Raw genomic sequence first — 13,624 nt, forward strand, 5'->3', positions numbered from 1 at the left:
TGAATTTGATTGTATCTGTTGTCTGTTAATATCCAAAGAATGATTGCAAGCATATAGTTATAGATGTATCAAAAGAATTAAAAAACACACTATATATGAGCTGATAAACAGTATATTAGATAAATAAAACATTTAAAAATGGTATTTATAACGATGAAGTGACTAATAATCTGTTCAGATCTCTGCAAGTTGTCCTTGCACGAAAAACACCAAAAATTAAATTGCAGTTACTTTAGAGCAGTTGAAAGGATGTGAATTAGAAGTGTGAGGCTGGACAACAGCATTGCTGACATCTCTGGAGGTCCCTTCCAACCCCTGCTATTCTGTAATTCGGTGAGATTTGCAGCAAGTGTGGGATAGCTTTTATGGCTTTTTGACTTTTATGGTAAATCTCATGTCATGAATTGGTCGTGCTGCATCTGTTCAAACAAAATTTAAGTAACTGCCTTTCATATTTCATAATGTAAATTTTCCATTGAAATATTTGGAGCAGTTTTGATAATAACACTGCTTGGCAGCAAAGTTCAAATGATATTCTATCTTACAATCATGCTTGAAAGGAAAACTGATTTTATTTAGTATGAAGTATTAAAATATGACATTTTTTAACACAATGATTTCACCACAACATAAGTAATCAATCGGATTTAAACAGGATGCCTTTTCACTTGTCCTCCATAGATCTGTCATTTTAGAACCACTCTCGTTTCCTATTAAAAGTAGTTCGAGGAGCAGAAAAGCCTGTCAATTTCTGGATGACTTATTTGAAGTGGCGCTTTAGGTGCAGATCTGTACTTGTGTGACAGTGTTCTGCACATAAAGGCTGTCTCCGTAAATGAAAAGTGTTTTAGTTCTGTAACAATTAAACATTGTGCTTCTGTTTGTAAATAACAGCGTTCACTAAACAGTGGCATCAGTTCCTGGGAATGTATGCAGGCCTTGCTGTCATTCCTTATTGGACTCCAAAAACCAGACAAGATAAGTCTGCCAGAGCATGATTGCCAAAAGGAGTAAGGACGTCTGATTTTTTTACCTATCTCAAAGTAAGGACATGAAGAGATTTGGAGTCCCTGTAGCCCAGTTTCCTGCTCCTTGCAACAAGGAAACTTGGATGCCTGAGGGTAGTAAGAATAAGGCAAGCATAGGTGATACTTCCTCTTCCCAAACGACAATCACTTGTGGATGCTGCTTCTGTGTGTTACAAATGCACCTTCAATGGGGATAAAAACCCCTCCAGTTTCCCCATGAGTCCAAGATGTGTGCTTGACTGACCATAAACAAGAGCCTTGTGCATCTCTGTTATCTTGAGGCAGTACGTACTGAAGGTAGGCATCTGTGGCTTCCCTTTGGGAATGCATAATCAGAAGACACAATGGTCATCAGCAAACCTTTGCTAAACAAATTGGATTTCCAAAGTATTTACCCTGGAGGCTTATAATATCACTCTACTACACGCACCTTGTGCGTATGTGCAAGGAATGCACATGTAGCATTGAAGTACAGCAGCTTGAGGAACTCCTGATCCTTATGCAAACGTGTATCTAAGCCCTGAGGATAACAATAACAACTTTAACTTCTTCACACCAGCAGGTTTGGCCAGAAAAATGTTGCCGCACTGAGAGCCTGTGTTTGGGTTTGGTTTTTGCAGGGCTTTTTTTGTACATCAGAGTCCCTTTTTTTTTCCTTTCCCTGCAGTGTTTGTGATGCCTTTCTCTGTTTATCAAAACAAACTGGCTGAAGAAAAGGGAAAAACAAAACTACTAACAGTACAGTACTGGCATAGCTCCTACCAGATCCTGTTTATTGCCTAGAGAGATTATTGTTTTAGATTGTTCCAATCCTTGTGTTTCTTCTTTTTTTTTTTTTATGTATGTGTATTAATTTATTATTTTTTTTTCCATTTCTGGAACTTGAAAAATGTGTTATGGAAAGCTGAGATGTCTGCATGGGGAGTCTCATAAATCTTATCCCTTCCAGCCACCATCTGTGAGACCCTTTAGGTGTAACCCACAGACCCAACACGATCCAGGCAACCTATTGATCAAAACTTTTATACTTCTGTAGGAAACTACAGAGTTTGGCCAGCATACAATATTCACAAATTGTTATAGAGCAGCACGAAGGCCAGAGTGTGTCTGTTAAAGAACAGATTAAAGCCATTCAAAGATTGCTTCAGTGAACAGTGATGTAGAAGGACTGTGGGCCTTCATCAAGGAACATCTTGTTCCAGCAAGGTAGCTTACGATGACACTCTGCAGCTCTCTGGTTCTGATACCACTGCAGAAAACTGTATGCACCGCTTTCTAATAGTAGTTGTAAAAAGTCCTTTACATCTGAATGTCTTCAGAAAGGTACAGAAATATCATTATCCACACTTGAAATCACAGGATTTGTTAAGATGCAGTTCTTATATGACATCTTTGGGATCTTTAGTGTTTTTTTTAAGCTTTCGCATCTTTCCCTCAGCTTTTGTGATGCTTGGGGACATGATTTAGCAGTGGGCTGTTAGAGTTAGGGTAGTATGGTTAGGCTGCTTTTGGACTTGATGATCTTCAAGGTCTTTTCCAACCTGAGCAATTCTGTGATTCCACGATTCTATGATTCCCTTCTCCAAAGTGAAAGTTCAGCCTTTTAAATATTTCCTTGTTTATAATGCAGGTGCTTTTTGCCTTAAATGTTTTAGTTGTTCCTTTTGACTGTATTATTTTCTAATACCATATTCTCTTTGAGATACAGAGTTCAGAGTTGAAAACTGTTTAAACTGTGGGCTCACAGTCTTTTTATATAGCTGCAAAGTGGCTCCTTTTGCCCTGCTCTCAGTGTCCTTGCTGATGCTGACCAGTATTCTGGGGGGATCTGGGGCTGCTACTATTTAATGGAGAGGACAGTTTCAGAGAATCATCACTGAGCTCCCAAATTGTGGCCATCAATTCCAAACTAAGCGTCACATTTCAGTTTCTTTTCCCCGTAATTATTTGGGCTGAAGCTCAGCTGACACACTTTTCTGTGCTTGCTCAACTTGGAGGCCCTTTAGATGTTCCTCTTCACCGTCTGGCATTTGATATCCCAGAAGAGCTTACAGTCTGCTGAAAAAGGTCTGAAAACCTGGAGATGTCATTGTCTGCTCACTGGTCACAATGAGGACTCAAACCAGTCCTAACATTGATCTCTAGAGAACCCAGCTTCTGTGTTTTTTCCATCCTGAAGTGACTGTTAAGTCCCTCCATTTGTTTCCTCTCCTTTAAGCAGCTTTTGGTCTATAAAACATAATTTCCTCTAATCCCATGGCAGCTTAGTTTCTTTAATAGCCTCCAGTGTAGAACCCTGTCAAAGGCTTTATGAAAATTCAAATATATCATGGCCAGCGAATCCCCTTTATCCGCCTGCTCCTTGACACCATTGTAGAAAGCCATCAAATTGGTGAGACAGGATTTCCCTTTACAGAATCTATGCCAGCTCTTTTCCAACAGACTGTGATTATCTCTGTGCTTAGTGACCTTACTATAGAACTCTGCTATCTTACCCAGGGATGTAAGACTCTTTGGTTTGTATTTCCCAGAATCATCTCTAAAGCTCTCATCTGAGGAAGGGAAACTTCTTGTTTTTCTGGCACAGTGTCTATTTTTGATGATGGGTTACACATTTTTGTTTTCAGATTCCACATTTGAGAGCTTTTGGATGAATGCTGTCTGGTTTTGGTGACTTCCTGGCATCTAGCTAGTTTATTTAGTCTAATACTTTGTCTGTTTACTTATTGATCGAGTTCCTTTGAGCAGCATGGTACAAAGAACATGATAGGTGTAGAAGTAAGACAATTTCAGCCAGAAAGACTGGTGCAGACAATTATTTTGAACCCCTTTTGTACGGTCTTACACTTTACCACGCTCTTCATACCTTTGTCATCCAGCAGTCCCACTAGTTCCTTGGATGGTTTACTGCTTTTGATGTATTCAAACAGCTTAATCATTAGTGCATCCTTCGCATTTTTATGTTCCTTTTTCATCCTCTTAATTTTGTGTTTACTTTTGGCATGAGCTGATCTGTGAGTTTTCCTGTTTTGGACAAGCTTTCTATTTTTAAAAGAGAAGGAATGTAATAGTAGCATCATTAATTTTGCTATTAAGTCATACAGATGGGTTTCACGCTTTCAGTTTTCCAGTGTTGCACAGGTTTTATTTGAGTTTCTAATACAAGTTTTGCTAAGTTTGTGTATTTAGGGTTGTTATTTTTTAACAGCCTGTAGGCTGCTTTCCTTTTTGCTGTTTCTTCTTCTGTTCAAGAAACATTTGGATGTTGTACTAAGGGACGTGGTTTAGTGAGAAATGTTGGTGATAGGTGGACGACTAAACTGGATGATCTTAGAGGTCTTTTCCAACCTTGGTGATTCTATGATTCTGGAGTATTTTTGACACTTTACCTTCTCTATGCCCTCTCCGATTAAAAAGATAATATAACATTGAGATTAATTGCATATGATGGTTCTGCGTTTGTTTTATTGTTGTTATGGTCCACTTTTCACTAATGCTGTGCACTGCTCTAGGCCCCATTAGGAATGGCATTTTTCCTTGTGGGTTCTGCAAATAGTTGTTCCAGGAAGCCATTTGCTCTTTTGTCCTTTGTTCCTCATTTTGATGAAGCACTGGTGTGGCTCAGTAAAGGAATAGTTAAAATCTCACACTCCTGCTACCATTCCTGTAATTGTAGCTCTCAGTCTGGCTTTACACTCTCACCACTGTCATCAAGCTTATGATCTTGTTAATACGGCAATCTTGACACCATCTAATATATCTCTCTAGGACGTATTTTTTAGAGGATACACCTGGATATTTTTTTTGCTTCTGACTCCTTGTTCTATCTTTATGTTACTGTGCTGTATAAAATTCTCCACATGTGCTGCCATGCCCTCACCCGTATTTCCTACTCAGTAAAATTCTTGTCCTCTCATCTTCGTGTTAAGATCTCCTATTTGATGTAGAGGCTTTTGAGTTTTGTCCTCACATTAAATTTTAGCCACATTCACCTCCTAAGTTTGGTCAACCTGAATAGTTGCCTTTTCTGGCCTTTTACTTCTCCCAGCTCCTAGCTGAAGTACTCTCTAAGGCCTTTTCAATTTTCACTGCTAGCACCCTGACATACTTAAGATTCAGGAGAATCCCATTTTTTCTTGTATCTGAAAGTCCTCCAGCTCCTAACACACTTACAGCACTGTATCTCTCATAGGTTAACCTGAAGAAACAGATCTGTCTCTTGGTTTGCTTTCCCTTTCCCTTCCGATGCTACTTCAGTATGGCTTTATTTCTTTATTTTTCAGAGCAAGCAGTGAAGTAGTTTCCTGGCAGCTCCACTTGAGGTGGTGGAAAGCACAGAGCTGAAAAAGAATGCATTGCTTAAATCTGTGTTTATTTTGCCAATTGGTGGTTGATATGGTATACAAAAATAAATGAAAGCAGAGAGATAGGATTTCATTCTTTTGAGGAGGAGATCACTTCCAAACTGCTTTGATAGCTGAATTTAAGTCCACACTAATGGAAATTTAAGAAGTAAAGAAAGCATCTGCAGTTCAGAGAGGAATATACATTTGCTGTCATGAGACTGCCTGTAAAACTGTACACAGGACAACACATAGTGTTTTGTTACTGAAGGGGATTCATTGTTAAGTGTTCTAAATATTAGTTCTTTTGAGTAAAAATACATTATTCAGATCTCAGTTTCCTGTGATGCCACTCTCACCCTACTGCAAACATTACTGAAGTCCATTGAAATAGGAAATAACTGGGGGTTGTTGAAGTGGTTTTGACTATATCAGGCTTCCATTTCTCCCTTTTCAGTTGTGGAGGACTTTGGCAGTAAAGATGGAGCAGTCAAAGAACCAGTATAGGAGGCTGGAATCTGAGCTACCCTATTGCTGTCATATTGCAAGCGCATATAAAACCAGACTTTATTAGTAATTGAAGACTGGAATATCTGTTCAAGTACAGCGTCACTGCCACAACTTTCTTAAGGGGCAAGACAAAGAATTTGGAGTGCTGAGATAAACTTCCATGCCATCATTAGGGAAAAAGTGTTCTGAAGCCATTTATATATCCCTGTTCAAAATCAGGCATGTATAAGTTTTGGAGCTTCTCCTTCCCTCACTTTCTCTGATAGCACCGTTAACTTAAATAGAATGAATTGACTCTTGAATGTGAGAAGCACATACAGAACTCTGCCAAAGTCCCAGCAAGCAAAACACTGCTTGCAAAATCTTTGTTAGCAGTTAAAAACTCTGGGAAACTGGTCCCTATCCTGGAAGTTATTGCATCCCTTCCATTAATTCTAATTCTGCATTGACTCCTTCATTCCTTGGTTAGCATGTATTCTGTCCCACAGGGAGAGGGTTGGCAATTCACAGTTTAAGAACGGAATTGTAAGGTCTCCTTTATTCTTTTCAGTTCTTTCCTTCTGCTGTGATTGGTCATTTAAGGCATTATAAACATCCTGCACTTGTATCCATTATTTAACTGTATAGAAATCAAAATCAGTCCTCTTGGCCCCCACACAAGTTGTTGATGGCCATTTAAGCCAAATCATGGTGGATTCTTGATTGACTAACACTGTCTCCGGTATGATGCTTGATTATAATGCATGATTAGCACTTATATTTTGTCTTTTGAAGGAGAGTTCAGCCTTGCTTGTTCCTGCTGTTAATTACAACAAATTCTGGCAAATTTAGGGATCTGAAAAGCCTGTCAGATGTTGGCCTTAAGGGCTGATGTCCCTGAAGTTGGATGTAATTTGCACATAATGAATTGCTTCAGTAAGATTTTGTTTCTTAGCTAAATTACATAAGTCTTTTGGGAGTTAAGCTAATGTGAAATTAAGGGTCATGGGACCACCACAAACCTTTAGAGGCTGTGTTGATAAAATCCAGCTGTTTCTTCTCAAAAACAACCTGTCAGTAAACCATTCTTATCCAATGGTGTTCTTAAGTGATTGCAGTGACATTATGCACCTTAAAAAAAAAAAAAAAAAAAAAAAAAAATAGATTAGTTGCATTAGACCATTAAATGAGTTGGATAGTTAAAGACTAATCAGGTTCCCTGACCAGCTTAATTGCACGTGTTACAAGGTCATCTGCAGATGTACTGGATGTCCAGGCTTTGGATAAAATGGCTTTGAGTCAGTGGGTGGGAATATTGATCGTCTCTGGGGAAGCCCCTATAGATGCAAATCACACAGCTGTATTTAATTGCAAGGCTGTAGAGAAGAGCTTTGGGATTTACATAGGTGGGAAGAGGAAGTTTTAGGATCTTCACATCTGTGGACAAAATGTAGGCTGACTGAAGAAGACCAGTGCAAGGAGTAGAAAGAAGTGTGTTGCACTGGAACTTCAGTGTAGAAGAAGAAAGAGCAGCAAGGCTTAAGTATTTTTGGAGGGGGGTATTTCAAAGCAGATTAGTGGCGTTGGTACATTTCACACTTTGTTGGGGAAAAGTATTCCTTTTGAAATATTGCAATCTTACTCCATTTTTGTTAACTTGAGTTTAACAATTCACTCTGTTGCTATCTTTAAATAATCTAATACCAGTTTTTTGGTTTTTTTAAGAAGCATAATGTTAGTTTTAAAATTATCACGTGGCTGTTAACAATCCTCTCATCTAACTTAGAATTTCACTTTTGTGATTTTCTTTAATCATTCATGACTGAGATTATAAATAACATCAGGAAGGAGCCATTGGTTCCTATACAGAACAACCTGCATGCTATGAATAGAAAGAAACATTCACCATACAACGCATAGAGCATTTTAAATATATTTTAAAGCTAGATCTTCAGGCAGAGCTGAATATGTGTGGCAGAGATGCTTTTTGTAGTAGTATAAAAACACCATACCATTTGGCTTCTAGGCACTTGTTTTCTACAATATGGATCTGTGTATTTTTAGCATAATAGGTAATGTCCCTCCAAAAGAGGATTTGTACATCAGTGAACATTATAAACTGTTAAGATACAGACAATATGTCCATCCTTTTAAAATATTGATATTATACTTCTAGGTGCTTGTACAGTGAATGACCTTCATAAGGTGTCTTGGACAGTATCCCCCAGAGAATCAGACCTGGAAAATCCTTTCTGACCATTAAAAGCAGGCAGGAAAACCTCGGGTACATGAACCTTGATTTCATCCTGGCTAGGAAAAACACTGTGCATGAACCTCAAGATAGTTGTGTGTATTTACCACCATTCTGGACCTCCAAATCCTTCATTTGCATGCCATCTAACAGCTGTAGCTCGGAGATGGCTTTGCTAAATCTTTTAAGAGCAGCGCTATATTTAGTGTTGGTTTTGTTTGCCATAGCTAGGAGGTGTGTCTGCTTCTGGTTGGGGCCCTTGGTCAACCCTTGAGCCAATGGCAGACTGTGTTGCTGTCTGTGTGCCGATGTCAGTACAATGGAGAACACTCTCCACGTGAGGACTAGACACATTCTGCATCAGCATGCCATAAGACTTTACTGATCCCTTTATCTTTTCTCCTCCCATCCCCCTTTACAAACACACAAATGCATTTTCATGAACAGGCTTTTAAAATTCCTTCAGGCAATTTCTAGTATATGATAAGGGTTATAATGTCCTTAAAAATAGAATAATCTTGCCAAGAAGGAAAGCAAATGTGGGGAATATCTGCTTAGACAGACAATAATAAAGATGTACATGCAGTGACAATTATTTTGCACAGACATTCTTTGAGATACCCCTAATAATTATGGGTCAAAGTCTTATGTACATATATGTGGCCATTCAAAAATATGTCAACAATCTGAAGGGACCACCCAGTCTGTGTCAGATATTTGTTGCCCATCTGTATAGTAGAAAGGCACTTCTTCCTTTTCAGAATATGGAAGTTGTCCAAATTTCCAAGTACTTCCATGCACACGTCATTAATCTTTTTCTATGGGGATGCTATCATTCCTACAATCCCTGTTGCTACTGATATATGCATATTAATGGACAAACGCTGATGGATTTTTCATGCCAAGTGCAGTATTCTACCTTTTATTACTTGTAAGATATTCCATAAGGCCATTTGGGTAATGGAGTTTTATCAGTAACTGACTTAATGCTTGCTTGCCACATTTTTCCAGGGGGAAAAAAATGAGGAAATGGGGAAGGGGAATTGCAGTAGGGCAATTTTTCATAATCCAGGAGCAAACAACATTTAGCTTCTATAAAGAGAAGAGGATTGCTAACTTCGATCCAAACTGCAGACTGGATAAGCTTCTTGCAGAGAAGTTACGGCATCAAACAATACAGAGTGAGCAGCTTGCTGATGAGGTAGAAGTGCAGTGTTTTCCCGCTGTGCATTTTAGAACATTCTGCCATGCCACACCTGGTAGCTGGCCCTTCATAACAGCATGTAGGTCAGATGGCTGCTAAGTTCAGTGAGGTGCTCAGAATTCAAACATAAATAGGGAATGCTTTTGAAAACCAAACTTAACCTTCCAGGGCATTTAACAGCTGTGAGGGCAGACTTTCAGCACATCTTAGATGAATAAATGATGTACAGTGTTTCTGTAACTCAGTCCTGTTTGGTTCTCTTTTAGAGTTTCTTTGCAAGGAATGCCCAAGAGTTCATATTTTCATTGATCGAATTGAACTGAAGGACATTCCAGAAGAGCAGATGTATATGAGAAGGTGGCTTCATGAACGTTTTGAAATAAAGGATAAGTGAGTAGCACTCAGCTGAACTTTCTGTTTCAAGCGGCTTGTTTTCTTCTTTGATGTCAATAGATATGCCTGTGATCTCTGTGTTACCGGCAGTACAAGCTGTAGGTCGCTCTGCAGACAAGTGGTGTTGGTCCTCCTGTGCATATTATTTGTAATGCTTCTGTGATTAAAGCTGAGATCTATAGGTTTTAGGCCTTTCTTAGAGCTGCAGAAGCTCCAGATCAGACTCATACTCAGAGTAATAATAATTTATGTTCTTGAGGCTGTCACGTACATCCAGCAGTGCAAGATTCTCAAGGCAGACAAGCAAAGGGAAAGGAAATTGGCTCTAGCTTAGTAGTTAGCATTATGGCTGGGCCTTCCTAACCTTGGTTCTTCTAGTGAAGACCAGCAAAACCAAACGGTGATCACCTTCATCTCATTGTAGACTCCTGTTGACTGGAATCCTCCCTGGAACCAAAATAATCTGTCATGTAGATTTAGAACTGCAAAAACCAAGAATTTTCAAATCCATTCATTACTGTTTATGAAAGGTAGAGGAAAAAAAAGTACTACTAAACCTACGGTGTCACCTTTTCCTCATGTGTTTGGCTTCCAAAATACCTTGTCCTGTGAGCCCTTGTTATTTATTAGTTTATTTCACGAAAATACTTTACCTCCCACTTCAGTTTCTAATGACTAATCATGTGATATTTTATCTTAAGAAATTGCCCAGTACTCTTGGCTTATTTCCTGAATCCTGAATTAAGAGGGTATTTTTCGACCTTTATATCCAATACTGAAATTGATCCCTAAGGAAAATACGCTTTTACTGCTCACTAGGCTTCAGGTTGTGTTCTCTGATGCTTGATGTTTCTTTTACACCGCATTCTTAAAGCATACCAATTGGTTGAACGTGCTGCAAATGAACTGCTACCTACTGTTAAACTGTTAGATGTCATCAGTAGCATAAACATGACCATCTACTTTTCTCTGTTCCTAGGTTGCTAATAGAGTTTTATGATGCAAAGGATTCTAAAAGAAGAAACAAGTTCCCTGGAAAAAGCATTCATTCCAAATTAAGCCTCAAGAAAACGTTGCCATCTTTGCTGTTTCTGGGTGGCCTGACTGCCAGTATGCTTCTGACAGAATCTGGAAGGAAACTTTATGTAAAAACGTGGATATACGGGACTTTAATTGGCTGCCTGTGGGTTAGCATTAAGCCATAAGCAGCTGTTAGTCTCCGCTCAGTGGGATGTGCTGTCTTTTCTTGCACAGTGCACCAACCTTTTTCCCAAATTTATAGTAAAAACGTGTAAATAAAGCCTTATCGACTGAACGTTGGAAATAATCGAAGTTGTGACCTAAGCTTCCGTGTGGTTGGTCTGGGGAAAATCAATGTAGTTTTTCAAATTTGCTACTCATTTTTGCTGGAATAATGGCGGATAAACCGAGTCGTATGATAAATGGCTTTCCCCATGAACTAACACCCGTCTCTATCCGCAGATGAAGTCTGAGCTATGTGTAAGGGTGTCTTAAGTGGACCTGTGAATGTATTTACAGAGATTAATTTAGGTTATATATTTATTCTTCTGATATTCATGTTGAATTTTCGTTACTTGTTGGTGCATTGCAGCAGCCCAGTTGCATCTGCCCCAGCTGTATTGCAAGTAAAATCAGAACCTTTTTATTTCCCCTGGAATTTTGCTTTTCGGTTTTAACTAAATATCGTGTTCTCAGAAAGGGCCTGGAAAGCTGGCAAATGGTGAGACGCTGCCTAAAGCAGAATAAAACGTTCATGGGGAAGGAGAGCTCTGTTTATCTAGTGCATGATTTTTGATTCTCTTGCAGTATTAGCCAGTTATTTTACATATGCAAAACATTAAACCTTACCGAGCAAACAGCTTATTTTGCGCACCCCGTGTTTGTGCATAGAAGGAATGTGTGCAGTATAATGACATGGGTTTTTATTTTGTGGCCTAACCGGGCTGTAGCTTTCCTTGTGTCTGCGTTGCCCATAGCGTGTCGGGCCTTCCAGCTGGGCTCACGGAACCGCCATGTCCACGTGCCATAAGCAGCAGTGAGCGCTCACAGCTCCCTGCACCTCACCAGCGCTGGGTGTGAGCTGTGCCCTCTGGGTAATACGCAGGCCCACAGTAGCTTCTGGAGCGTGGGTTATGGTAGCAAGCAACCTTCAGGTGTCCCTTTGAAACACGAAGCACGTGCCTTTTCCCGCTAACCTGACATAGCCTGATGTCTCTTATGCTGGCACCCATATCAGTGTTGTAGTATCACATTAGATTTCCAAGGCATCCCAGGCAATGCAGATTTCAGGGGGACTGAAGTTACGGGGTTAATGTACACGACTTGCACAACAGTCTAGGAGTGAAAGAAATGTGCATCCTTTCACCTGCCTGAAAATGTACTTTAAAAGCAGAATCACCAAACCCTCACTACCAGAAAGCCTGCGATTGCTGTGGCTGGGATTTTTGCTGGGGAAATGCCATTTCCTGATATCAAGGGAATTGTCCATATGTACAGCAATGGAGTAGGAAAGAGGATGTATTTTAGCTCCTTTCACTAAAGAATCAGACTCCCTGTGTGAAAATGAAAGAAGTAGAGAATATTTTTGTATCACACGTGCAAGCTTTAAATGTGCACCTCTTTTTCGCTTCGGTATGATTTGTCTCGCATTAAAACCCACTGTGAATTAAGATATCTCTCTTAAGATTATAACTCCATTTTTCAGATTTCACTGTGTGCCAGTTAACTGGAGATACTGCTTCTACTGTGGACTTTGTTTCTTGTTGGCTTTTTCTTTTGTTTGATCGAACGATGACAGTTCCACCTTAAAATCATTCGGTACAGCTTTCAGGTTGCAGCTCCGTGTCCTTCCATAATGGATTTTGTCACTGGAGTTATTTATATCGGTGATTGATTCAGGATATGTTGATGAACCGTGTTAAAAACAATGACTGGGAACAATGTTGAAAAACAGTATTGTTATGAGGCTGTGAAACCAGAAGAAGAAAAAAAAAGCCATTTTATGTAACAGCCAAATGTGCTCACGTGTAGCTCTTCCTATGCTCCGCTGACCATTGCCGGTGAGTGTAACCTGAAGGCAGTGTTATCGGGTTAGTTTGATTTTGAATCACGGAATGAAGTTTTACTCTGTCAGGATTGAATTTCTTTGTAGCAGCTAAGAATAACATCGAGTTGCACATCAGAAATGTGCGCAGACAGCTTAACTCATTTGTAGGAAAATAAATGCTGTTTTGGAGAGCCTAATTACCACAAAATACTGGACCTCTCGTACTGTTTACTTGTCAGGAATATAATTGACACAGTGCAACAAGCAGGATGTTTATTTTGAATGTTACTTTCTTCATTACTCTTAGTTGTTTTTTTTTTTCATTGCAATTAATTTATAAAGTTTTGAAACTGTAATTTGCTGATGTATTTGGCACTGGGAGTATCACATGCTATTTCTAAATATGCACTGATATTAACTTGAAATATTTCTTCATTAAAATAAGAAGAGCCGATGCTCATTCAACTTTTCTGTCCTGTCTGCGTGCTCCATTTTTTCTGTGTTCTCATGTTTGCTACTTGGGTTAACAGGAACAGTTCACAGAAGAAGGCCGTGTGTGTGGTTTTGAGTCCTCGGTGGAAGCATTTGTGTGAGAGGGAGCCAATGAAATGAAAACAACTTTGTCCTTTTCTTCTTTTCTTTGCAGCTAAAATGTGTCAGAACTGCTTTGTGCTTTGGGTCCCAACTCAGTACAAGAAAAACGTGGAGTACAAGACTCTTGGAATGAATCCCGAGGAAGGCCACTAAGATGATCAGAGGGCTGCAGTGCCTCTCCTATGACGAAAGGTTGAGGGAACTGGGCTTGTTTGGCTTGGAGAAGAGAAGGCTCCAGGGTGTCCTCATTGTGGC

The 13,624-nt window shown here is 39.5% G+C and overlaps 1 protein-coding gene across 1 annotated transcript in view; it reads left to right on the top strand.

The window, feature by feature from the left end:
- AGPAT5 (1-acylglycerol-3-phosphate O-acyltransferase 5) overlaps window positions 1–13,229 on the top strand; it is a 55,358-nt gene extending 42,129 nt beyond the window's left edge. Inside the window, exons 7-8 of the mRNA XM_072332802.1 lie at window positions 9,582–9,705; window positions 10,688–13,229. Of these exons, the coding sequence (XP_072188903.1) occupies window positions 9,582–9,705; window positions 10,688–10,913 (350 nt within the window). The 3' untranslated portion in view covers window positions 10,914–13,229. The remainder of the gene's footprint in view (window positions 1–9,581; window positions 9,706–10,687) is intronic.
- Window positions 13,230–13,624: the final 395 nt, after the last annotated feature.

This window comes from Excalfactoria chinensis, chromosome 3 (genome assembly GCF_039878825.1).
Source record: "Excalfactoria chinensis isolate bCotChi1 chromosome 3, bCotChi1.hap2, whole genome shotgun sequence".
Lineage (NCBI taxonomy): Eukaryota > Metazoa > Chordata > Aves > Galliformes > Phasianidae > Excalfactoria > Excalfactoria chinensis.